Genomic DNA, 26,528 nt, shown 5'->3' on the forward strand with positions numbered 1-26,528 from the left:
GGGAGGGAGGAAGGGGAGAAGAGGGGGAAGGGAAGGGAGGGTAGACCCCTCTGGGGAGCTGTGCCTCTGCTGGTGTCCTTGTGCTGTTCCTAGGTCTCTGAATCTGAGTAGTTTCTGGTCACTCAACTCCTTTTCTAGTGGAGACTGAACATGTCTCTGTAGACATGGCACTGGGCTCCTTTGGATTCCTTGAAGGCCTCAAGGAGGACACTGGCTGTTGTGGCAAGGGCAGGTTCTGGCCCTACCTGCTTTGGCTGTTTGGTTTTCCCTCTCTCCAGGCAGCCAGGGAAGCCTAGAGCCCACCCAGGAGGAGAAGCAATGATCTCTTTTAACATTCTGTGATTTTTTGGGGGAGAAACACACTCTTGTTTAATTGAAGTATGGTTGATTGATAATATTATATTAGTTTCAGGTCTACAGCGAAGTGATTCTGTTTTAAGTTTAACTGAGGTATAGCAAACATACAGAAGAGAAGTCACGACTATATAACTTGAATTATCATGAAGAGAACACAAACCAGAAGTGATTCCATTTTGTTTTGTTTTGTTTTCAGCTTATGAGATAAATTATGAGAATGGGATCAACAGGTACAAGCTACTTAAGATAGATAAGCAACAAAGATTTACTATATAACACAGAGAACTATATTCAAATCTTATAATAATATATGATGGAGAATAATCTGAGATTGATTGTTATATATTTATCTTGTATACAGCCAAGTTCTCTTATTAATTCTGGGTGGGGTTGTTTTTATTCGTTTTCGTTTTTAACTAGATCCTCTTAGGGTTTTATAGATATTCAATATCATCTGCAAATAAGGGGAATCATGTCTCTTTTTTCCACTGGCACACTTTAATTTGACTTTTTATTAAAGCAATTTCAAATTTGTAAAAAGTTGCAAAAATAAAAATAGTACAAGGAGCATCCATATACCTGTTTGTTCTAGCATTTGCTCTGAGTGTGTATCCATGTGAGTGTTAGTGCCTGTTTTTTTTAGAGCTTTTGAGGGTAAGTTATGTCCAAAACTCTAGTGTGTACTTCTGAAGAATAAGGATATTCTCTTACATAACCACAGTAGTTATCAACATGAAATTGACACATACTTTTATCTAATCTGCAATCTATATTCCAGTTTATAAAATGACCTAATAAAGTCTCTTATAGCATTTTCCCCCCTCTAATATAGGATTCAGTCTAGGGCCAGGTATCACATTTAATCTTCATGTCTGTTTAGCCTCCTGTAATCTGGAATCAGGGAGAACCCAGGAAGGAGAGCCCCAGCCTTCAGGCAGAGAAGCCAGATTCAATCCCAGTGTTCTGTGATAGAGAAAGAAGGAGACACAGGAGGCTTGAAAAGGCACTGGGAGGAGTGAGGGGCGCTCGTGACTACTGCTAACAGGCTGAGCTCTCCTCCCCACTCCAGTTCTTCATCCTCTGCCAGGGGCTCCCCATACCTGCCCCCTATCTTGTAACTGACTTTTTACCCTTGAAATTCCTGGAAGAGATGAGTGTGGTTTGCTGGCCTTTCTCTAGAAGTTGAATGCCATGATCTTAGTTTTTTGCATGTTGAGTTTTAAGACAGTATTTTCACTCTCCTCTTTCACCTTCATCAAGAGGCTCTTTAGTTCCTCTTCACTTTCCAGTAGTCATATATGGATGTGAAAGTTGGACCATAAAGAAGTCTGAGTGCTGAAGAATTGATGCTTTTGAACTGTTGGATAAGACTCTTGAGAGTCCCTTGGATGCAAGGAGATCAAACCAGTCAATCCTAAAGGAAATCAATCCTGAATATTCATTGGAAGGACTGATGCTGAAGCTGAAGCTCCAATATTTTGGCCACCTGATGTGAAGGGCTGACTCACTGGAAAAGACCCTGATGCTGGGAAAGATTGAAGGCAGGAGGAGAGGACGACAGAGGACAAGATGGTTGGATGGCATAAAGACTCAATGGACATGAGTTTGAGCAAACTCTGGGAGATGGTGAGGACAGGGAAGCCTCGCTGTAGTGTGTGCTGTAGTGCATGAGTTGGATATGACTGAGTGACTGAACAGCAACTCTAGAAGTTGAGTACAGGCCTTCCTCTTGGGGCCTTCAGCCCTCTGCCCCCTCAGCCCATTTTGTTTGACTGTTGGGGTCATCTCATGAGCCAGGGTTGGCTACTGAGTGTGGTTCAGGAATGATCCTCTGACCCCAATCAGAATCCTGATCCTGGTCATTTTCTACTGTCCTTTGGGGGATTTGCAGAAAAGACATTCAGGGAGAGAACATGCGTGCAAATGAAACCAGAACAAGAAAGCAGGTCTGATGGATGGCGATTCTTGTTGAAAAGGATCTAAACTCCTAAGTTCCCCCATCCACTCCTAGACTTCCTCATTAGGCAAGCCAATGGTCGTGAGTGTGTTCATGACTCTGAGTGAGTTTCTAAGACTTACAAACATAGAGTCCCGCTTCACTGAGGGTCTCGGCTTCCACACCTCAGAAGAGCCTTTCTGACCACATTGTGCTATGGTCTAAACATTTATGTCTTCTTGAATCCATGTGTTGAAATCCCAATCCCCAAGGTGATGGTATGTGGAGGTGGGGTTTTGGGAGGCGATTAGGTCATGAGAATGGAGTCCTCATGAGTGAGATTAGTGCCCTAGTGCCCTTACAATGTGACCCCAGAGAGCTCCCTGACCCCTTCCATCATAAGAGGACACAGAAATTGACTGTCTACGACCTGGAAGAGGTCCTCACCAGAAGTCCACTGTACTTGTACCCTGATCTTAGACTTCCGACCTCTAGAACTGTGAGAAATAAATTTTTGTGGTTTACAAGCCCCCCAGTTGCTGGGTTTTTTTTGGTTAGAGCTGCCCAAACAGACTATGATAGTCTACATGAAGTGCTTCCCAACTTTGTATGTGTTTGTGTTGGCTGCACCAGGTCTTAGTTGTGGCACGTGGGATCTAGTTCCCTGATCAGGGGTTGAACCCAGGCCCCATGCATTGGAAGCACAGAGTCTTAACCACCAGACCACCAGAAAAGTCCCAAGTGCTTCCCAACTCTGTTCTCTACCATTTTATCCATTTTTCTTCCCTCACGGCACTCAGCCCAGTCTGTAATGACCTTGTTTACTTATTTATACTTTGCTGACAGAATGATATGTGTCAGCAGGAACCTTGTCCATCTTAGTCACTGCTGTGTCTGCTTGGCCTACTGGCTGACAGATAGTGCCACAGCCCACAGGTCTAGTCCCAGTGAAGAATTCAGGACAGCAGGGCAGTGGGGGTGCCGGGCAGGGGACCACATACACCAGGGTCACAGTCTGGGGCCAGACATGGAGGCAGGGAGGCAAGCTTTATCCCTTCCCTGATCAGCTGCAGAACCTTGCTCATACTTCCTCCCTTGTGACATTCTTCCACGTGCCCCGGGATAGAGAGGTGGGGACACCAGGTGAGAGATGGGGTATCTTCCCAAAGTTGGAATATCCTGCCAGCCAAGCCCACTCTCGTACAGACTTCCATCCCCACTCCCAGAGATGATGCCTCTTACTCTTAGGGACCAACAAGATTAAAAGGGGATTGTGGGCCAGGCAGGAAAGCCTCCGTAAAGGTCAGCCCTGCAGGAGGAAGACTTCACATCTACCCAGGTCCCCAAGTTAGAAATACTTCATCCTTTATCTCATTTTGTCCTCACAACAAAACAGACTGGTGTGGATGACATCCGGGCTGCAGGAGGCCAAGTGACTAGTCCAAGGATCACACAGGGAATTGTCGCTGGGGTGTCACCAGCACACACTCTGTCTGATTCAGGGACACACACCAAGGAGGGCCTGGATACTGTAAGACCCTCGTTGGGGAGCCTGGGCCTTCTCAGAAGAGGATATATTGGTATGGCTACTCTGGGGGGCATTTTGAGAATTTCTGTTAAAATTTAAAAACACACAGGGTGTGACTCTAGCAATGCCCCTAGAGAATCCCTCACTTATGGACACAAAGGGGCCCATCCCTGCAGGGTGGTCTATTGCCTGAAAACTGGAAAAAGTGGATGGGGTGGGGGTGGGGTTACACAACACGTGCTCTCCAATACCACACAGCAGATAAAGAATTGGGTACGTCCTGCTACGGAAAGGTCTCCAAGACATATTATTGTTTGGTTTAAAAAAAGGAAAAAAGCAGAGCAATGAACATGGCACAATACTTTTATATAAACCACAAACACACTAGGCACTTATAAGTGTATAGACAGGAGAGGAATGTTCTAGAAGGATGCATATCAAACTGACAAGGGGCTGGGAAGAAGACCATAATGGAATAGTAGTCAAAGGAGACTTTTGCCTTTAATTTGTTTTTAAAGAACACAATTAAAAATAATTATACTATCACAAAGCACTCAAGACCACTTCTTTGTCACTGCTGGCCTGCCATCTCTTTCTCAAAGAGTGGTACCAAACTCTTCCTTTAGGGTCTTCAGCCCAGGGGTCTTCTGCCCCCTCAGCCCATTTTAACCAGCTGGGTGTGTCCCTCTGCCATAGTCCCCTCATGCCCCCCTCCCCATCACACCCCTAGAGGTAGCCCTGAGCCCTCATCATCCATCTCAGCCTGGCCGAGCCCCATCTACAGATAGATGGTTGCAAGGAGCACCTGCTGGTCAACCCCTGGGACCATGCTTCAAAACCACTGCACAGACTTCTGGGTGGGTAACGTCACAGAGCTGCTTGTCCTCATGCTACCAGCGGGGCAGCCCTGGGGGCAGTCGGCCTGTTCACCCAGTGCCCAGGGTGAAGGAAGCGAGAGAGTACACGTTTGACCCCTCTGCAGCCTCCACCACCCCCATCCTACAACCTTCACAGGCTGAGAGGGCAGGTGTGACTTCCTCAGGGATACTCAGGGGCCCTGGCCCATGGGGCTCCAAGCCTCTAAGAGAGAATCTGTCTCTTGTCCCCCTACTCACCTTCACAGCTTTGGAGTACGGGACGGGCACAGGGACCTTGGTTCTGAGCCAGGGTGGGGGCAGGGTAGAGGCCCTGGCTGCTCACCTGGAGCTGGGCTGCAAGTGCTGACGTGGCCGCGGTCTGGTGCTCCGGGGACAGCCACCCCACCCCCAAGGGCAGTGCAGGGTACACCCGGCAGGGGGCCTGGCCTGGTGGTCAGGTGACTGGGACTTCTGGGGGATTAAAGGCTGGAATTCAGCTTCCACAGGGAAACGAAGGCCCAGATAGGGAAGAACACACACACATGGTTGGTTACACTGAATCAAATGCAGCCAGATCTGGGCACAGACCTCTCCCCTGCACAACTGCAGGGGATGCCGTTCATGTCCACCATGGTCCTGAGGGTCCGAGAAGAAGGGACATGGACGTGTGTGTGTGTCCAGTGACTCCTGCAGGGGCTGAGTGAGGAGTGCTCTGTGGCCGTCTCAGCTCCTATCTCCAAAGAACTGGCTTGTGTGTAGAGAGGGACAGAAAGCCAAGGAGAAGCCCCACTGAGCGTCCGACCTCCAGGCTGACCCGAAGTGCCAGTTGCCAGGAGGAAGCAGCCAACTAAGGTGGATGTGTCGAGGTAACCCCACCAGCGGAGGAGGAGGCCACCATCTTCCTGCCCCGTTGCCGAGGCGCTGAAGGAACACAGAACCTAGACCCCAAACCTGAAGCTTGGACGGTGGAACTAGAACTTGGGATCTGGAGCACAAAGCCTGGATCTGGGACCTGAAGCTCCGACCCAGAACAGGGAGCCAAGAGCGGAAAGCTGAACCTGGCATCGGGATCTGAAATTGGAGATGAGGACTCAGAACCTGGAGTCCAGAGCCAAGAACCAGAGCCCGGAGCTTGACATCTGATGCCTAGAACTGGAGCCGGAGACCAGAACTCAGATCCCAGAGCTCACTTGGAGGCCAGAACCAGAGTGGGGACCCCAGAAATTGGAGACAAGCTCCACATCCAGACCATGGAGGCCAGGACCCGAAGTCTGAAGCCAACCCCCGAGCTTCAGGTCTGGAATCCAGAAGCCAGAGGCTGGGACCACCAGCTGTGAGTTCACAGCCTCCCATTCAGGCCTACTCCTGAGGCCAGCAGGAAGGGCACTGAGCTGGGGACACATAAGGAACAGAGCTGCAGGGGAAGAGGTGATTTCTGAGAAAAGCCCAAAGCGGCCTCAGCTCTTTCGGCCACAGACTTTGGCCTTGCCAGTCAATGAGTGACTGGTGACCGCGCCACCAGGATTAATCATTACACGGGGCACAAATCCCCCAAACAAGGACACAGCCACCCCTGCCCTGGACACAGAGGATCTAACACAGTCTTGGCCCCAGTCTGGAAAGTGGGGCTCAGATGGAACAACGTCTCTGGGCTCTGCCTGCTCTGTGCCAGTCAACTCAGATCAAAGTCCAGCTCTCTACGAGAGGACAGTCAAGAGGACCAGGGAGGGAGGGACCACTCTGTTCCCAGAGGGAGGTGACAGGTGACCTCTAATGTGTCACTCAGTCTGCTGGTAAGAGTGGCTGCCTTGACCACAGATACAGAAATGAGGCATCCACATGTGCAATGCACACACATGCTGGGTCAGTGTGCAGTCTGGCTGGCCACACGCTGGGTCGGAATGTTGACGCCCATATTCCTAGTGTATAGCTCTGCGCTGCCTCTGTGGGGCTTATATGTTGGTTGAATGAGTAAATGTGGATGAGAAGAGGCACAAGTTCCCCAAACTGTGCTGATGGGAAACCCTGTTGTGGTCATTAGCCAGATCCCCTCAAAAAGTCTGGTTCAGGGCTTCCCTGGTGGGTCAGTGGTAAAGAATCCTCCTGCCAATGATCGAGACACGGTTTGATCCCTGATCTGGGAAGATCCCATATGCCGTGGAGCAACTAAGCCAGTGCGCCACAACTACTGAGCCTGTGCTCTTGAACCCGGGAGCCGCAACTACTGAATCCCGTGTGCCCCAGAGCCTGTGCTCCACAACAAGAGAAGCCACCACAGTAAGAAGCAATGAGCAAGTAACCCCCCACTTGCCGCAAGTAGAGGAAAGCCCGAGCTGCAGTGAAGACTCAGTGTGGTGCAGCGTTTAGTCCCTCAGTCCTGTCCGACTCTTTGCGACCCCATGGACTGGAATGTTAGCTGTTCCTCCTTTGATTATTGTCAAACTTTAGGTCCCACAGAAAACTCATGTGAAGCAAACAGTGCGTGTTTAAGGAGAAAATGAATCTCAACAGAGAACTGCAGAAATAGAGCTGGCTGTGCCGGATCCCAAGGCTCGCACTCATTCTGATCCACACACTGGCTCTTGGTACCATTCTCCACTCCATTCAGCAGTTATGCGACGCCTAGAGAGGCCCTTGTCATCCACGGGATGAAATTCCAAGTCTGTCACCTGCCCCACTCACGTTAGCGACACTGTCTCTGCTCCTACCTGCTGCTCCTGCCCCTGCCCAGCACTGCCCCAGTTCAGCTCTCCCAGGTCACTCAGTCTGCCCTGTTCTCACCTTTCCTGACGTCTCAGCAGTATTTGATCATGCTGACCAGGGTGTCTCTTTCAAAACGTGGACGATCCTGGCTTCTGGGGCACCTGCTTTTCTTCTCTTCCTCCCGGTCCCTTCTGTACCTCATCCCGTGTCCTCCTTCAAATGCGGGTGCTCGGTTGGGGGTCTCCTCACTCTGCCCACTCTCCCTGGGGGCATCTTCACCTGAGACCATGCAGGCAGTAAGTCAAGTCACACCAGACCCCCGAGCTGTGACCGGATGCTGGTCTAAAAGCTAGCAGGGACAGGATTTAAGAGCAACAGGGGTGACATGGTGAGATTTGCCTTTTGAACGGTGACTGGCAGTTTTTCTGGAGATTGGACTGGGGGGAGCCATCGGACAGAAAGCCTATTGCACTAAGCCAGCTGAGAAATGGTGGCCAGGACAGGGAGGTGGCAGAAGGATTAGGGAGCTCCTGGAAAAGGAAAACTGGGAAAATAGGGGGGTGGATCTGAGACCAGGAGGTGGCGGAGAACACGTGTCAAAGATGCCTGCTCCTGGGGATTTCCCTGGTGGTACGGTGGCTAAGACTCCACACTCCCAATGCAGAGCGCCTGGGTTCAAACCCCGGTCAGGGAACTAATCCCACATACTTGCAACTAAGGGCTGGTGCAGCCAAATAAATAAATACATATTAAAAAAAAAAAAAAAAGATGCCTGCTCCAGGTCTGGGTCTGTGTCTGGCCCATGTGCTGCTCACTGAGGTCAGAACATGCAGGAGGCCCCATGTGGGGGTTGGAGCATGCCATGTGCTTCAGACCCGCAGCTCCAACTGCTTGCACCAGAGACATCTCAGACACAGCAGTACAGTTCAGAACAGACAGATCTTGGCATCTTCCCTCTAAAACTGCTCCTCCTGGGTGCCCTTTCTCAGTGAGACACCGCCAACCACCCAGGCTCCAGGCCCAGAGGTCTGGAGGAGGCTGTGGCTGGAGTAGAGGTGAGCAGACAGGGTGTGACTCACCATTCAGGGAACACACAGAGTCTGTCACAGACAGGGAGGAGGCAGGCTGTGAGCAGAAGCTGAGATGAGCAGAGGGGCTGAGAGGCTTAGGGGCTGGGGTGTGGCCATCTTCTCCACTGTTCTCAAACGTCCCAAAGGCAGTTCTGATCACCTCTATGCTTTTGCTAGGGCTGTGGCAGCCCCATGTGTGCAGGCTCAGTCACTTCAGTCATGTCTGACTCTTTGTGAGCCCATGGGCTGTAGCCCACCAGGCTCCTCTGTCCATGGGATTCTCCAGGTAAGAATCCAGCAGTGGGTTGCCATGCCATCCTCCAGAAGATCTTCCCGACCCAGGGATCGAACCTGTGTCTCCTGCACTGGCAGGTGGATTCTTTAGCTCTGAGCCACCGGGGAAGACCCAAGGAGCCCCATTCCCCCGCCCCCCCCGCCCCGCCAAAATATTTTTGGAATTGATGGATGTCCACAGCATTTTGTAATTGTATCTCCTGTGAGCCATTTCATTAATAACTGCCTCCCCCTGCTAAACCCTGAGCTCCCTGAGGGCAGGGGAGGTAGGCTTCAAAACTGTCAAAGATCCAAACCTTCTTAAAAAGGAGATGTCCCTCCAGTTCATAAGGAGCACCCTGGATACCACTGCTCCTCCCCAGAGCCTGACTGGACCAGGCAGGAGAGAGGGCCACGCCTGTGGGTGGCGGTCCCTGGAACCACTGTGGGTGAGGATGTTTGTACCCAGACAACCTCCAAACCCATCAGGGCCTCTGAGCTTAAGAATGACTCTAACTGCGTTTCCCTGGATAAGCAACACCCCTTCCACCCGTGCATGAACTCCAATCTTACCCAAATTACTTCCTCCAAGTAAGAGAGGTTCTAGAACACCCATAGGTTCAACATGTAAGTTAGGATTCATGACTGTATGTGATGCAATCACTAAAAACAATATGTGTGCCGAGTGAAAAGACAGAGGAAAAGGCTTGTGTTAGAATGTTAGATGAAAGAAAGCAAGATGCAGTCTTCTAGAGACAATCCAAAATAGGCACAGGGAAAAAGACGAAAGGCAATGTCTTAGACACCACAGGGATGTTTCTGGGCAACAGGATTGCTTTTATTTTCCTTTTGCTCTGAATGGAGACCCTTCTAGTAAACCCCTGGTGTCTGATTCCCTGCCTTAGTTCCTCTGAATCTTCCAGAACAAGCCATATGGCTTATCCTCCAAACCAGGGCACTTTGCAAAATGAAAGGGGACTCTGGGGCAACAGTCATAAACCAGATGCGGCTGGGCAAACCGGGATTCATGAACACTCTGCTCAAAACCAGTCCCAGCCACGCCTCCATCCCCCTCACCTTCATGGGTTTCGTGGCCTGAACTACCATGGCCTCAGCGTGGCAGTGCTAGGATCCAAACGCAGGTTGGCCTGTTTCTTTGCTCTTAGGCACTTCAATAGCCTATTGTGAACTCTACACAGTGGATAATTCCACAGTGCTCTGCAAATTAAGCACTAATATTAAAGAGGGAAGTGGACAAAAATGTCCATCCTCCTTGAAGGAAAACGCTGGGTCTGTGTCACCCTAAGATGTGTAAGATGTTGAGCAATCAGAGGGCTGTTGAGCCAAGAGCTGTTGACCTGAAACAGGGCTGAGAATCTAGAGAAGTTGGGGCCATTTTTTTGGCAGGGACACTTCAACCATCCTAGAAACAGTGAAAAGGGCATGAGAGCATGAAGAGAACAAACATGCTGAGGTTCTTTGTTCTAGGCACTGAGATGGGTCATTTAGCTCATTGAGTCCTACAGCTCCCAGACAAATCCATACTCATGGCCATTTTATAAGCGAAGGAACTAGGGCTCAGAGAGGTGAGGGCTTAGGATCCCAGGACCACTCAGGGAATGGACTGTTTCTTGGATCAAGAGAGAAGCTAGCTCTTGGCTCAGCATGGAATAAGAACTCAACTACTGTTCTTACAAATGAATGGATAGACACGTAGCTGACTGGGTAGAAGTTAGGTTGCTCAGACAGTTGCCCAAGCTAGATCTTGAATGGGATTCACCAGTCCTGGATCTGATAAAATCTAAATCCCTTAGAAGAGAATCACATGTCCCTATGTGAATATGGGCCCCCAACTCAGGCTTCAAGGTCCTATAAAAGGGAAAGAAATTTTCAAAGACTCCCTGCATTTCAGGGACTCCTCAAGAGACCTCAGGTCATCATCAGCTTCTTGATCCAGAAACCCAGCTGTGATATACCTCCGCTCCCACCCACCTCCCCAACACCAGTTGTTCTGCCCAAACATAACAACTGCTTGGGCAGACAATAAAGAATCCGCCTGCAAAGCGGGAGACCTGAGTTCGATCCCTGGGTTGGGAATGATCCCCTGGAGAATGGAATGGCTACCCACTTCAGTATTCTTGCCTGGAGAATTCCGTGGACTGTATATTCCATGGGGTTGCAAAGAATACAACTAGGGCCTAACAATTTCAAATTTCAATAAAAACACCCCAGGAGCGCACATTCTCCTCTCTGTTCCTTTTCTTCCCAGTTAGATTCAGACCTCATCCTCTCTCACCTGGACCATCTTATCACCCTCTTACCTGGTCTCTCTGCTTCCAGACTCACTCCCCTTGCCTCATGCCAACGCTCCCACACCCAGGACCATTCTAAAATGCAGACCAGCCCTGCCCCATCCAGGTAGCAGCTTCACATTCTCTTGGGTCATATCTCAGATCTGGGGGCGTGGACCCCCCATGATTGAGCACTACACAGCCCCTTGGAGTTTGTGTTCTGTTGTTTCCTCCATCACACAGTCTCTCTCCTTCAAATGTCCCTAAGGACACCCAGAGGCAAAGCAAGTATAAAGTATGTTTGGGTTACCTCCTGGGGAGTACTGTCAGGCCAAGAATGAGGGAAAGAGGCCAGAGCCATGGCACCTCTGGGGACTCTGGGAATGAGGTGCCTGAGTGGCATCAGGATCTCTGCCTAGGGACACGGGATCATCTGTGCCCTCCTTGCTGGTTAAGTCACAGTTCAGGCTGGGTATCTGTGGGAGAGGAAAGAGCCTATTCACAGACTCCCCCTGCAGAGCTGACGATTAGCAATTAACCAGGAGGAATCTCCGGGATGAAGTTAATTGGGGAACAGAGGGAGGGAAGCTAGGATTCTAGGGACTTTGCCCTTGACCCAAAGGTATAAAGAGAAGGTCCCAGCTTCTCCTCAGGCTCCTAGGGCTTCCCTGAGCTGCTTGCTGGGCAGGAGCTGAAACATAGAACACCAAGGTGAGTCCAGAGTCCCCACATCCCAATCCCATCCCCATCTCAGCAGAAAATGGGCCCCTCACCTCTGTCCTTCCTGTGCTCCCATTCCCGTCCCCTGTAACATCTCGGTCCCAGCCCAGCCTGGCCCACTGCCTCAGCGTCTGTAGAATGGACTCATGCTCTTCCAGGGCTTGGAGTTCAGCTCTGCATGGTCCCCAACCCCAAGAGTCAGGACCCTTGGAATCAGGTTGGGGGTGGAGGGTGGGAGTGCTGAAGTAGACAGGGGTACTCCCACCCCAACAGCTGCCGAGAATTCCTGGGGCAGTTCCAGGGGTCCTAAAGCAAACTGGAGACTTCCCAGACTTGGGGTCAGGGTGGGGACCCTCCTTAACTAAACCAGTCCTGGTTTGAGCCTCATACATGGCAGAAAGTCCCGTCAGTGTGTGTTGATTGCTGGGGCGGGGCGGGGGAGGGTAGGGATGGATAGGGAAAGAGGTGCACTTGTGAGGGTGAACCCCTGTACCTCTGGGACACCTCTGGTGGTACCTTCCTCTGTCATGAGAATGCTTGCTCCTGTTGTCACGTTCCATCGATCTGAGGGATTATTTCATTGACATCTGTTTCTCTGCTAGACTTTGAGCTTCCTGGGGGCAGAAGCTGTATCTGTATTTAGCTAGCTGTGCACCAGCATCAAGCCCAGTGCCTTAGAAAGAGTAGATGCTCAATAAATACTTGCTGAATGAATGAATCCCCAAATCTGTGCTGAGCACCTGCGTGCCTCTTTGAGTGTGTGTGGTGGGGGAGGGTGTGCTTCGCTGGGGGTGTGTTCGGGATCACACTCCACGGGCGTTTGTGCGAGTGTATGGGTGTGGATATAGGGGGATGAGTGTGTGAGTGTGTCAGTTTCCGGGACATAGCAGTCGTCACTCAGTGTTGCTATACCTCTGACACACAGGCCCACAGCGTGCACCTGAGATGGTGTCTTACAGAGAGAAGCTGGGGGGCCGGGCTGTCTCCCCACTCCCAGTTCGTGGGGGGCACATGATGCATGGAGCGGCCTTTGCCTACGTGCCCAGCCCACAGGGTGAGTGCTACTCCCACCCCTGGACCCTGTTTGCCCTCTGTTGCATACGTCCCCACCCCGGAGGGAGGCCTCTAGCCCTCCGCCCAACCCCTCCAATCCTCTCTGGGAAATGGGGCCTCAGGGAAATCCTGATCAGCCTCGTTCCCCAGTCTTGCACAGGATTCCAGGGACCTCAGCCTATGGCTTCCCCAGCGTGGGCCCTGTGGCCCTCCCAGAGCATGGCTGCCCCTACGGGGAGGTTGTGGAGCTCCACGACCCACTGCCTGCCAAGCTGGCCCTGGAGGATGAGCGGAAGCCAGGTGGGCCTGGGTTGGGGTGGCAGGGGTGTTGGCGGTCATTGGCAGAACGCTCTAGCCCCTGTGCTCACGACCGCCCATCTCCAGAACCTGGACTGGTCCAGAAACTGCGCCGGGCTGGCGTGACACTCCTCAAGGTTCCGCTGATGCTTTCCTTCCTCTATCTCTTCGTCTGCTCCCTGGATGTGCTCAGCTCGGCCTTCCAGCTGGCTGGAGGTAGGGCGGAGGGGAGGGGGCCAGGGAAGGGGCCCGAAGCGTCTCGGACAATGCTGGTTTATGTTCCCCAGGGAAGGTGGCTGGCGACATCTTCAAGGACAACGCCATCCTGTCCAACCCGGTGGCAGGCCTGGTGGTGGGGATCCTGGTGACTGTATTGGTCCAGAGCTCCAGCACCTCCACGTCCATCGTGGTCAGCATGGTTTCCTCTGGCTGTGAGTTGGCCCACCAGGGTCAGGGAGAGTGCGGGGGGTGGGAGTGGTTCGATGCTGGACCTGGGGCTCTGGGTGGGAATAGCAGGAGACAGGGAAAGAGGACAGTGGGCAGCTCTGGCATCTCCCACTCTATTCTCCAAAGCGTGGCCTCGAGTCTCAGCCAGGTGGGGTGCCCAGGAGCTGGGAAGGATGGCAAATGGGGAGTACAGGCCCAGGAAGGCTCACCTCCATGTCACCACACAGTCACTCATTCCATCAGTTGGGGGGACAGAACCAGAGGAATCAGAGAAACAGAACCTGCAGGAGGTATAGAGACATCTACGATTTAGCGCCAGGAACTGACTGTCGTGATTGCGAGGCAGGCTGGGCAGGCCACGGGGAAGGGCAGGCCAGAACTCATAGGCAAAAGCCGATACTGCAGGACATAGGTGGAATTTCCTCTCGGGAAAGCCTCAGTTTTGCTCTTGGGGCCTTTCATCCCACTGGATGGGGCCCACCCAGATTACTGAGGTTAATCTCGTTTCCTTAAGGTCAACTGATGGTTGAGGGAAATCACAGCAACATCTAGAGCAGAGTTGCATTGAGTAACTGGGTACTAGCCAAGCTGGTACGTGAAACTGACATCACACGCGTGTACATATGTGCACACACAAGCACAGAGGCACAATTGCATATAGGACCCGTGTCCTCATGGACACGTACCCACACACACATTCACATATTCGCAGGGGCAGTACGCATATGTGAACGTCAGTTTACATGCATGCACACAGCACATGCCCCTCGTACCTGCGATGCCAAGGCTGAGCAGAGTCAGCAGCGTGGCAGGAATGCCATGTGGGCAACGGGTTTGACAGGAGGAGCTGTGGGGGCAGGAGTTGGGTGGCAGCCCCTCCCAGTTCCTGCCTTCTTCTACCAGTGCTGGAGGTGAGCTCTGCCATCCCCATCATCATGGGCTCAAACATTGGCACCTCCGTCACCAACACCATCGTGGCCCTGATGCAGGCGGGGGACAGAACTGACTTCCGGCGGTGAGCGGGGAGTGGCGGGGGGGCCTGTCCTTGTTAGGGGAGGGTGGTCCCCCATGCCAGGAGCCCCTAGTCTGCGCGTCTCCTGGCTCCAGCCTGCCCTGCAATGTGGCCTCCCTGCCCAGGGCTTTCGCGGGGGCCACCATACATGACTGCTTTAACTGGCTGTCAGTTCTGGTGCTGCTGCCCCTGGAGGCTGCCACGGGGTACCTGCACCACCTCACTCGACTTGTGGTCGCCTCCTTCAACATCCGCGGCGGCCGCGATGCCCCTGACCTGCTCAAGATCATCACGGAGCCCTTCACCAAGCTCATCATCCAGGTAGAGGCAGGGCGTGCGTGGGGTGGGGCCCTGGGGGATTGTAGGACCTCACCCTCACACCCACCGCCCACACTGCCCACAGCTGGACAAGTCTGTGATTACCAGCCTTGCCTCCGGGGACGAGTCCCTGAGAAATCACAGCCTCATCCGGGTCTGGTGTTACCCGGACCCCACAGAGGTGAGTACCGGGTCCAGCCTCGGTGAGAAGACTCCCTCTTCAGACAGCTGACTGCTAAAGTCATGGTCTGTTTAAAAGCTCCGTAGAGACCTTGGCAAGCCTTTAGCTGGGGAGGACATGCAGGGGGCACTTTTTCTGGGATACTGCACCTGTGGCGGATATTGCTACACCCTCCCAGCCTCACACCAGCTTTAGGCAGCCATTGTTAATCAATTAGAGTTAGCATGTCATTGAATTAGCCCTGATATCAGTTCTCAAAATGTGGGCCAATGGCACACCTATCAGCTGGGAACCCACTAGAGACAGAAAGTATCTGGCCCTTTCCTAGACCCACTAAATTAGAACAAAAAAAATCTGGTGGCGCCCAGCTATCTACATTTCAACAAGCCCACTAGTTGAAGAACCACTGATTTGGCTCAACTCCGTGGTTTCACAGGTAAAGAAATAGGCTCCAAGAGGTTAGAAAACCCTTTAGAGCTTATTCTACCACTTCAGGGCCCCGAGCGTGGGTCTTGCAGTCTAGGGCTGTCTCTCCCCATCGGGATCTAGGGAGTTGCTTAGTGACAGCTCTGCCGTGTTTGGGGGCCCAGGTAATGTGCAGAGAAGGGTAGGGAGAGAGTGCTACAAGGATGCCTGAGAAAACCAAGACCAACAGGGAACCAGTCCAGGAGCAGGACAAGCAGGCCGTGGAGACCTCACTGGAGACACTGGTACTGATAGTGGGTTCCTTCAGAGACTGCCGCAGGCCTGTGTCCCCTTGTCCTGTGTGTTCTTCCTGCTGTTTCCTGGCTTCTCATGCCTGGGATGAGGCTCCATTTGGATCAGTTAGACACTCATTGACCAGCCATCATACCAGGCTAACAAGGAAGCAGGCAATTACCGCACTTTCTCATTCAGCCATCAAAAAAGGAAAATGCTTCATCAAAACCATAATCCACAGTATCTACTTCCCCTTGACTGTGACATACAAGAAGTAACACCACTGAGAACGAAAGACGAGGAAACAGCACAGCTTCTTCACTCCCTACTTGATGTTCCCGGACTTTATCCCAGCGTGAACAGAGAACATTCTTTCAACCGGCCCTGCAAGCTTCCTTTGCATCTGAGTGGCACACGGCTCCAACTCAGTGCTGAGTGTTCAGGCAGTTCGACATCAAAAAGCGCATGCGGACAGCTTTTACAGTGGCTTTATGACCCCACTAACATGTCTCTCCTTCTCACAAGCACTCTGGGCACTCTCTGAGAGCTCTGAATCGCTAAAATCCCCTCTGCTTCACTGCAAACTCTGAAAGACCAGAGTCACACACTTTGATCAAAAAGCGAGCTGTGGAAAGGAGTTCCTCAGCCGTGGTGATCCTCGCTTACTGAAATTCCCACCGCCTGCCTGCAGCTGCATTCGGCCAGTCTCCCTTTGCAGGATGCAAACGGGGCCCTCACCTGTTGGAACCCTCAGTGATGCTGGTGAGGCAGACATGATCCACCTGGAACCTGAGGTCCAGCGACCAGAAGCAAGCTGCCCTGTTCGCTGTCTTCACATGTTCCTCTATGGCTCCTGCTTCCACTCGCCCACTCACTGGTTTCTCACCCCAGCCCTCTTGGGGAAACCTTTCCTTGATAGCAGGGTCCACATACAATTTCCTTGGCCTGGAGCGTAGCAGGGGGTGGGAGGTAAGCTCCCGGTTCTGGCCCTCTCTCTGAGTCCCCTCAGGAAAGTGGCTCATAATCATGTGCCCTAGCAGCTCCTCCTGCACATTTTTCCTTTGGCCACTGAGTCTCCCTGTGGCCCCTTCTGACTGGTTCTCACTGCCTCCAGCTTTCACCAAGCCAGGCCCAACCTCACCTGAGCCAGCCTCCAGGGCACCTATCTGATTGGCAGTCTGGGATTTTCCAGATGGTGAAAGAAAAAGCCAGAGGTGGTATTAGTATTCCAACAACTCTTGATGCTCATGGGGTCCTGACACTGTCCTGGGAATTACCTTCTTGTGTGGTCACCCTGTGGATTGTCAACCCTACATGCATGGATGAAAGAAGCTTCTTCCAAAGACTTGCAACCTGGAAGGCAGGGATTATCACAACCCCATTTAAAAAAGTTTACTTTTGGGCTGCGGTGGGTCTTCACTGCTGCTCGTGGGCTCTCTCTAGTTACCGTGAGCGGGGGCTACGCTCTAATTGTGGTGTGTGGGCTTCTTACTGTGGCTTCTCTTGTTGCAGGGCATGGGCTCTGGGTGCGCCGGGCTTCAGTAGTCGTAGCTCGATGGCTCAGTAGTTGTGATGCAGAAGCTTAGTTGCTCTGCAGCACGTGGGATCTTAGTTCCAGGACCAGGGACCCAACCTGTGTCCCATGCCTTGGCAGGTAGATTCCTAACCACTGGACCAACAGGGAAGTCCCTCACAACCCCATTTTAAACAGGCTCAGACAGGTTTGTCCAAGTCTATGCAACCGAGGGGGGACCAAAGTCCTGGCGGAAACTACACCCCACACTCCTGACTCTCCATTTCGACTTCTCTTCCAGATGTATGTCCCACCCTAAGTGTCCATTGCGCACTCTGCCTATCGGGCATGAATGCCACCAGGTGACCACAGCCACTTGGAGATCCTCCGGGGTGATAGGTAGGGCTGTAAAAGTGAATTCTCCTCTTCGCCGCCAGATGGCGCCACTAGCACAGCACTCACGCTCTGCTTCCAGAAAAGCAAAGACCCTAGAACACACCTTCTCCTGGAGGAGAGGCTGCAGTACAGGCCTGAACACTGCGCTATTTCCCTGCCCCACCTCCCGCCAGGGTGGTGGGGGAGAATTCTTGGAGCTCACATCCCTCTGTGAGCTTAATCTGGTGGCTCAGATGGCGAAGAGTCTGCCTGCCATGCAGGAGACCTGGGTTCACTCCCTGGGTTGGGGAGATCCTCTGGAGAAGGAAATGGCAACCCATTCCAGTATTCTTGCCTGGAGAATCCCATGGACAGAGGAGCCTGGAGGGCTACAGTCCCGTGAGCTCACAAAGAGTTAGACATGACTGACAGCTAACGCTTTCACCTTTTCAGTTGCCAGAGGTCTCCTTGGTTTGGGTTGTCTCTTCAAGCACATAAATTCCACTTTCTTTTTCCAGATTTCTCACAACTAGCCCCTGGGGAGAAGTGGGCTACATTATGAACTGCACACTGCAGACAAGGAAACGGAGGCTCAGAGAGGTTTCATGTTTGGTCCAGTGTCACACAGCAGGGAGTGCTCAGCTGGGGTTTGAGCACAGCTCTTTTCTTATCCCGCTTTAGAGAAAACAGGCTCAGTGAGGTGGCATGACCTGTGCAAGCTAGTTGGGATAAAAAGCAGGACTGAACTCAGATCTGCCTGATAGCAAACACCTGGCTCCCTCCCAGTTACCACTGCTTTCCCAGCAGGCTTTTGCAATCAAGCCCATCAGAGACCATTTTCTCTGATTTCTCAGCCTGTGATTATGGCCAAGGTTTGAAGGTGCTCCAGGGCTCTGGTATGGGTGCACAAATGAGTGCGCTGCCCCACTCAAGGGAGTACATGCCACTAAAATAAGCCCCGACTTAAAGTCATGTGCCATAAATAGTTCTTATCTCTAACAAGTGTGTGTTGGTCACTCAGTCACTCACTCTGACTCTTTGCAAACCGCATGGACTCTAGCCCATCAGACTCTTCTGTTCATGGAATTCTCCAGACAAGAATACCAGAGTGGGTTGCCAATTCCTTCTCTAGGGGATCTTTCCAACCCAGGGGTTGAACCCTGGTCTCCCACATTGCAGGCAGGTTCATCTTCTGAGCCACCAGAGAAGCCCATCTCTAACATCTTTAAATGACACAATTTAAAATAAAACATAAAAGAGCTGTAAACCCAAGTGCCATACCCCACTTGAGCCCCTCCCCCCAGCACCCAGGGAGGTCAGAGGGGTGTGAGCTGCTGACCCCCTAGGGAGAATGGGACCAGGGTCTATATCAGCTCCCACAGGCGGCAGAATGTGGTGACGGACGCTGTGGTTCTTGCATTTTGCTGGGGGCCCAAGGAGTCACTACCCCTTTCCAGGACCCAAGTCGTCCTTCGTGACATGGCTTTTCTGAAGCCAAGCCTGGCCCACTTTCTCCTTTCACTGACAGGATCCTGGGGGAAAGGTAAGGAGTCTTAGGTTGCATTTTTAAAGAACTCCTTAGGGAATTCCCTGGCAGTCCAGGGACTAGGACTCCATACTTTCACTGTCGAGGGCCTGGGTTCAATCCCTGGTCAGGGAACTAAGATCCCACAAGATGTGCCAGGAAAAAAAAATTCCTAACTCAAGAAGGCTACAACAAGGAGTGGTCCCCAGGCCAGACTGGCCTTCACAGAATTGTAAAGTACATCTTGAAGCGGTTGCCAACATTTACAGATTGGGAAATTTTATCTACATGTTTAGAGTTGTGGTTTCTCTTGTAAACGCAGGCCCTTTGGCTGAGCTGGGCTACATCTCTGGACAGTGACAGTGGTCTGGAGCTCAGCAGCTGCGGCCCCTTTAGGCCCAACACCTCCACACACAGCCTGAGCCCCTCGTCTAGGCTGCCTGCCTGGCCCCGGGCCCTCTGAGTAAAGAAACCTCTCCAGGAACCCTCTCCTCTTCACTGACATTAGTGGGGGAGGGAAGAAATATGGGGCCTGGGCCCTCTGCTCCATCCTCTCTGGACAAGGAATTGAGGAAAACTCCAGAACTTGGGCAAGATGCCTGAGGGGAGAGGATGAGGCAAGGGTACCAGGGAAGAGGGGCGCACTGAGGCAGGGAATGATAATAAACGATGGGAAAGGGAGAGTTTTCAGAAAAAGTGGGCCATAGTCAGCAGCATCCAGGGCCCAGGAGAGGTGGGAGAAACATGGACAAGACGCCCTCTGATCAGGAGGCCCCTGCAGGCCCCGGTGGGAGCCAGATCAGTGAATTGATGGAGTAGAGTATTCTGAGGGCCAACTGCAGCCAGATTCTCCTGTGGAGGATGTTTCACCCCCATTTCACCCCCATTCCTCACTAGAGGAAGCAGAGGGCAGGCAAAGCACCCAAGGGCAGGTAGTCACAGGGACCACCTGTATCCTCTCCATCCCCCATCTCTCCCTAACCCCCATTTTAGCCCCGGTCGCAGAATGCAGGTTCCTAAATTTGCAATGTCAATCTCAGCCATGAAATTAAGATGCTTGCTCCTTGGAAGAAAAGCTATGACCAACCTTGACAGCATATTAGTTTGTTAGTTTGCTGACAAAGTTCTAGCTAGTCAAAGTTACGGTTTTTCCAGTAGTCATGTATGGATCGAGAGTTGGGCCATAAAGAAAACTGAGTGCCGAAGAATTGATGCTATAGAACTGAGGTGTTGGAGAAGATTCTTGAGAGTCCCTTGGACTGCAAGGAGATCAAACTAGTTAATCCTAAAGGAAATCAGTCCTGAATATTCATTGGAAGGACTGATGCAGAAGCTGAAGCTCCAATATTTTGGCCACCTGATTCGAAGAACTGATTCATTAGAAAAGACTCTGATGCTGGGAAAGATTGAAGGCAGGAGGAGAAGGGGACGACAGAGAATGAGATGATTGGATGGCATCACCAACTCGATGGACATGAATTTGAGCAAGCTCTGGGAGTCGGTGATGGACAGGGAAGCCTGGTGTGCTGCAGTCCATGGGTTTGCAAACAGTCAGATATGACTGTGCAACTGAACTGAACTGACCTCTCCTCTTAATCTAGGTTCCCACTCCTATGCCCAGGGCAGAGGCCAACACCAGCCGGATGGTCAGAAATGCCACCCTGGAGAAATGTGAGTATCCCCAGTATGGGAGATGTCCAGCCCAGCAGGGAAGAGCCTGGCAGAGGCAGGGTCATCTTCCACCTGGCCACTGCTGCTTCCAGCCCAGAAGGACAGCTGTTGGCCAGTCTTGCTCCTGGGCTGGGGTCAGGCTCTCATGTAAAGGTTGAAGGAACACGAGGCTCTGAGTCCAAGAGGGTGGCAAAGGCTAGGGGCTGGGAGCAGGAATGAGGGGGCAGCAGCTTGATACCACTTCCCCACCCCACAGGCAACCACATCTTTGTGGACACGGGGCTGCCTGACCTGGCTGTGGGGCTCATCCTGCTGGCTGGCTCCCTGGCCCTCCTGTGCACCTGTCTCATCCTCCTTGTCAAGATGCTCAACTCTCTGCTCAAGGGCCAGGTGGCCAAGGTCATTCAGAAGGTTATCAACACTGGTGAGCCCCGAGCAGTGGGTGGGCAGGCCCCAGGATGGGCCTTCTGGATCTTGTTAATCCTTCCACTGCCGTACTGTGTGATCTGGGTAAAGCCCTACCATCTTTGAGCCTCAGTTTCCCCATGTGAACAAAGAAGAGGTTGGACTGGGTGATATATGAGGTCCCTGAGATGCTGACAAGCTGGGAATCTGTGGCTGCTTCCGTTTTAGCAGGTGGCTCCAAAGGGATTCCCAGAGGCCATTGTTTGATTCAGTTAACAAATAGTCATCAAGTCCCCTCTGTGTGCCAAGCAGAGAGTGGTGTGAGGGATACAGAGGTGAGCCTCATAGAGATGCCTCTTGCCCTCAGGGTGCTCACAGCATACACGGGAAGAGAGCAAAAAAAAAAAAAAAAAAATGATCGAGGGGGGATAAATTCAGATGAAAGGGAACAGGAACCACCAAACAGAAAGCAAAAACAGCAAATAGAGTATGGAAGAGTTGCTTTTGATAGTGGGTGTGTGGCTTCTGCGCAGAGGTGACATTTGAGCAGGGACCTAAATATGAAGCAGTCAGACGTGGCCAAAGAGGTTTTTGAGTGGAGGGAACAGTACATGCAAAGGCTCTGAGGCAGGACTTGGCTGGGCAGGCTTGTGGCACAGATAGGTGGCCAGCCCTGCGGTGGGAGCTCGGTGAGTGAGGTGGACAGAGGCAGGAAGAGGTCAGCGAGGTAACAGGGCCCTGCAGGCTGCACTTAGAGCCTGGACTTGATCCAGGGCGATGGGGCCCTTGGGGGTTTGGGCAGTGACACTATCTGACTTTCATTTAGGCCTCATGTTGAGCTTTGGGGACCCCACCTGGCATGAGCAGAAGCCGTATGACAAATGCTGGAATAGGGGCATTTGTGGATCTGTGGGAGTTCAGAGGAAGGAGAAGCAAAGTCTGCCTGGGAGCTGGGGTCAGGGAGGGCTCTCCAGCGGCAGTGATACCCACGCTGAGTCCTGAGCATGAATATTTAGGAGTGAGGAAGCTATCCCAGGCAGAAGGAACAAGGGAGCAAAAGTATGATGGAAGCAGGCTAAGAAGGGTCTTTAATCCAAGATCAAGGAGGACCAGGAGAAGCTGCCGCAGTTGAGCAGGAAACTGACAAGGTGCCACTTGGAGGCTGGAATCGGAGACCTCCTCCCCAAGAAACGTCCCCTCCCCTCTCAATCCCCTCCCACTGATCCTACTCTGATGGTTTCCTCGCAGACTTTCCCAGCCCCTTCACCTGGGCCACAGGCTACTTTGCCATGGTGGTAGGGGCCAGCATGACCTTTGTTGTCCAGAGCAGTTCTGTGTTCACCTCAGCCATCACCCCACTCATCGGTGAGTCCTCACACCGAGGCAGGGTCAGGTGGGGTGGGGCCGGCAGGGAAAGGTTAAAGGAGGGCGCTGGGGAGCCCGTGTCCTCTCCTCTGCCCCCAGGCCTCGGTGTGATCAGCATTGAGCGCGCCTACCCGCTCACCCTGGGCTCCAACATCGGTACCACCACCACGGCCATACTGGCTGCCCTGGCCAGCCCCCGGGAGAAGCTGTCCAGCGCTTTCCAGGTGAGCTTGGGAGAGGAGCCCTGCCAGAGGGAGGACAGGGCTAGGACTGGCACCAGAAGCCTGACCCAATGTAGACAGTGTGTACCAAACAGTTTTTGACTGCCTAGCAGGGGGCACCTGCTATGCCAGACTCTATGGAAATCATATGGGCAAAGTATACCTCGTGCCACCGTCAAGACCTTAGAGTCTAACAAGGGGGACATTACTGAGAACACAGAGTCAGAAGCGACTGTGTGTGCGCGCGCGCACACATGCCAATCAATGAACAAGAGTCAGCGGGATTCACCTTCTAAGGAAGCGGTGCTGTTAAGAGGGGGCCTGGCTCCATCTGGGGGATCCAGGACTGAGGGGCAGACAGCAAAGAGGCTGCTCTTCTAGGAGCAAAGGAGTAACGGATAAGCCAGGATGTTGCTCACTCAGGAGGCCAGAGCTTCTGAACCAGAAATCAGTATGAATCTTTCAGCTCCTGGATCCGGATGGGATCTGCTGGGGAACTCCTGAGAGGGGGGTTAGTGGGGGGAAATGTGGAGGGTTTAGGGCAGCAGTTATGTACCCGCTGGTCCGGAGTGTACCAGTGTTTCACTGGGAGCATGCTAACCCTGAGTGCTGACCTTCCTGCTGCCCAGAGCTGGTGGTCTCCTGTGATAGAATCCTGACTCGGGAGCTAGGGCCCGTGCCTGCCTCCACCCCTCTGCCCTCTCCCCGCAGATTGCCCTCTGCCACTTCTTCTTCAACATCTCTGGCATCCTGCTGTGGTACCCCGTGCCCTGCACGCGCCTGCCTATCCGCATGGCCAAGGCGCTGGGCAAACGCACGGCCAAGTATCGCTGGTTCGCCGTCCTCTACCTCCTCCTGTGCTTCCTGCTGCTGCCCTCGATGGTGTTTGGGCTCTCCATGGCAGGCTGGCGGGCGATGGTGGGTGTGGGCGCACCCTTCGGGGCCCTGCTGGCCTTCGTGGTGCTTGTCAGCACGCTGCAGAGTCGCAGCCCCGGGTGCCTGCCCAAGTGGCTGCAGACGTGGGACTTCCTGCCCCCATGGATGCACTCCCTGAAGCCCCTGGACCGCCTCATCACCCGCGCCACCCTGTGCTGCGCCAGGCCCGAGCCCCGCTCACCCCCACTGCCCGCCAGGGTCTTCCTGGAGGAACTGCCCCCTGCCACACCCTCCCCCCGCCTTGCCATGCCCCATCACCACAACGCCACCCGTCTCTAGACTCCAGCCCAGACGGCTGCCTGGAGCCAGAAGGGGCCTGTGTCTGAGATGCCCAGGGTGCAAGGGCAGAGGGGTGCATCTGGGCATGCGCCAGTGCTTGTACAGGTCCTGGGAGGTCTTGGCTGGTGCGGCTGAGAGTCAGTGTATGTGCACATGTGGGGGGGCCGCATGCCAACTGCAAGGTATCTGGGTATGATTGTGAGTCCTTTGCATATGTATTTGGAACCCTGAACTTGTGTCCCTGTGTATACGCAACTCTGACTGAGCTGGGTGGGAGTGAGGGTGAGTCCATGTATGTGACCTACAGCTGTTTACTGGGGCATAGATGTGGGTGCCTGAGTCACTGCCTGAATTCTCACCCCCTCCCTGCCACCTTCCTTCCTCCATGATACCATTCTCCTCATTCTCACCCAGGGTTCCTGCGTCTCTGCTACAAGCCCCTTCCTAACACTGCCTGATTAAAAAGAAAAGAAAGAAATGAAACTCTCATTGTGCACTTGGAAATCTGCTTGCTCTCCATCTGGAGGAGAGGAACAGATCATGGTTTGGGGCTCAGTAGTACTGTCTCCCCTCCCAAAGAGAGCCTGCTGTGCCCTGGAAAAGCCAGCCAACAAGCTCTCCCCAACAATCTTCTTGACCCTGCCTAATGAGTCCATCCACAATTCAAACTCCCTGGAAGCCCCCATGAGGGCTACCTTAAGGCAAGTGGAAGGAGGGCTCCATGCACCTCTATCCCCCAACCCCAGTAGGCTGACCTCTGCTCTCTACCTTTCTCCCTCCCCTACTCTGGGATAAAATCCATTCTCCAGAAACCCAGTGACAGGTGGGGGCCCATCAGGGCTACTGGAGGAAGGAGAGGGAGGGTGGAGATGAGCAAGAGAAGCCATGCCCTGGGCCCCAGTGCTCAGCGGACAGAGACCAGCCACTTTCCCTCCCATCTTTATACTCTGCCTTTGGGCAGTAAACCAGACTTTATTTACGCCCACCCAAGTTTTTCAATTCCTCCTCTGCCATGGGACCCCCTGAGCAGAGGTCTGCAGAAGGAGAGGCAAAGGCTGGGCAATGCCAAAACTCCTCCCTCTAGTCCAGGGCCATCTCTGAGGCCTTTGGACCCCAAAGTGGCAGGAAGACTGTGGGGCCCGGTATCTAGTTGTGATGGTCTACAACACTTGCCTCCCCACCCCTACATCCACCCCCTTTGAAGCGTTGTGGGGGGATGCAAGGGCCTGGAAGCCCCAGAGCTGTTTTCCAAGCTACCAACCCCATCATGTTACCCACCCACAGCCCTTGCTAGTGCTTCTTCTTGCTAGGTGGAGGTGAGAATTACACTGGCCCCAGCTTAGGGAGTGGTGTTGGAGGGTGGGGAGGGGACTTCCTTTAGAGTCTGTCCCACACAGACTTGTGGAAGCTTTATGGGAAAGGATACTCAGGTCTGAGTTGGAGCGTTTGAGGAGGCTACCCCTTCCTTAGCTTGGGTGTCCGTAGGGACCCTGGGGAGGCACCAAGGCCTTCAGACTCTGGCCTAGGGAGTTGTCCATAGGCAGGGCACCCATGGGAGGTCCTGAGATAGAGCCTAGCAGGCTGGGAAGCCTCTGGACTCATAATACCAACCTCATCAGACACCTTCTGCAAGGATCTAGTAAATTACCTTCCTCATCGGCAAATCCCCCCACTCCCCCTCACAACTGGAGTGGGATCTGCCACGCCCAGGTCAGACTTTATTCTGGATTGGCCGGCTGTCCGGCTAGGTGCCCTGCGAGCGCAGCCCGTGGATCAGCTCGTGCATCGTCTTGTTGAGAATGCCCCCGTGCACGCCCCGTCGGCCCATGAGCACGAGCAGCGCCCGAGGCGTGTGGCCCACGCAGATGGCGCGCCCGTCCAGACCCTTGGTGCGCGCGTCCAGCACTCCCTCGCCCTCGACCAGCAGGTGGTCTCGGATGACGCAGCAACGGCGGCCCGCCACGCACAGCCCCGCCTGCAGGAAAGTGCTCCGGTCTGGCCCAGTGAGCACACCCACCTCCTGCGGTGAGATGGCCGCCAGCAGGCCCCCAGGCCGCGAGGCCCACACGCAGCGATTGTCCGAGTGGCCCACGATGGCCACGTCGTCGATGCGCTGGTCCCGAAGCACTGCACTGATGTAACCTTTCCAGTCGCCCATTCCAGCTCAGAGCGCGCCCCTCGCTTTGCACTTTCCAGGGTCGTCCAGCGGCACCACGTGCCTAGAATGCCCAGGACACTATGACGTAGTCAGGGGCGTGGTTATGACGTTGAGGCAACCGTGACATCACATAGGGGTTGCCTACGCTGGAGAATAGGGTGAGGGTGGGGGTGGGGCCGCGTTCGTACCTATTGCCTGATGAAGTTTTAAAGTTGGCCTGAAGGAGGGAATTGCACAGCAGTCTAGCTATCAAACAACAACAAAGCGCTTAAATGATCCATCAAGAACAGCATGCTGCTGCTGCTGCTGCTAAGTCGCTTTAGTCGTGTCCGACTCTG

The 26,528-nt window shown here is 53.2% G+C and overlaps 2 protein-coding genes across 4 annotated transcripts; one reads left to right on the forward strand and one right to left on the reverse strand.

The window, feature by feature from the left end:
• Window positions 1-12,657: 12,657 nt before the first annotated feature.
• Window positions 12,658-24,517, forward strand: SLC34A1 (solute carrier family 34 member 1). 3 transcript variants are annotated; one of them, XM_065918273.1, is made up of 12 exons: window positions 12,658-12,789; window positions 12,939-13,088; window positions 13,173-13,301; window positions 13,373-13,516; window positions 14,436-14,547; window positions 14,670-14,865; window positions 14,948-15,043; window positions 20,757-20,826; window positions 21,083-21,250; window positions 22,480-22,596; window positions 22,696-22,820; window positions 23,529-24,517. In XM_065918273.1, the coding sequence occupies exons 1-12, from the start codon at window positions 12,681-12,683 to the stop codon at window positions 24,030-24,032; spliced, it is 1,920 nt and encodes a 639-aa protein (XP_065774345.1). In that variant the 5' UTR covers window positions 12,658-12,680; the 3' UTR covers window positions 24,033-24,517. The 3 variants fall into 3 exon arrangements, with proteins under 3 accessions (XP_065774345.1, XP_065774346.1, XP_065774347.1); XM_065918274.1 differs by lacking the exon at window positions 13,173-13,301; XM_065918275.1 differs by lacking the exons at window positions 20,757-20,826; window positions 21,083-21,250; window positions 22,480-22,596; window positions 22,696-22,820; window positions 23,529-24,517 and adding an exon at window positions 15,779-17,147.
• A 1,259-nt stretch (window positions 24,518-25,776) lies between these two features.
• PFN3 (profilin 3) lies at window positions 25,777-26,225 on the reverse strand. The gene has a single exon (XM_065934703.1). It carries the CDS (start codon window positions 26,188-26,190, stop codon window positions 25,777-25,779), a length of 414 nt encoding a protein of 137 aa, XP_065790775.1. The 5' UTR covers window positions 26,191-26,225.
• Between the last annotated feature and the right edge of the window lie 303 nt (window positions 26,226-26,528).

Source organism: Muntiacus reevesi, chromosome 1, assembly GCF_963930625.1.
Source record: "Muntiacus reevesi chromosome 1, mMunRee1.1, whole genome shotgun sequence".
NCBI classification, from domain to species: Eukaryota; Metazoa; Chordata; class Mammalia; order Artiodactyla; family Cervidae; genus Muntiacus; species Muntiacus reevesi.

What these genes read in the sequence shown, in the direction of transcription:
- SLC34A1 (XM_065918273.1), top strand. Translation starts at nt 12,681, where the DNA reads ATGGTGTCTTACAGAGAGAAGCTGGGGGGCCGGGCTGTCTCCCCACTC. An exon ending in CTACGTGCCCAGCCCACAGG is followed by an intron (nt 12,790 to 12,938) that starts GTGAGTGCTACT and finishes CTCGTTCCCCAG; the next exon opens with TCTTGCACAGGATTCCAGGG. An exon ending in GGAGGATGAGCGGAAGCCAG is followed by an intron (nt 13,089 to 13,172) that starts GTGGGCCTGGGT and finishes GCCCATCTCCAG; the next exon opens with AACCTGGACTGGTCCAGAAA.
- PFN3 (XM_065934703.1), bottom strand. Translation starts at nt 26,190, where the DNA reads ATGGGCGACTGGAAAGGTTACATCAGTGCAGTGCTTCGGGACCAGCGC.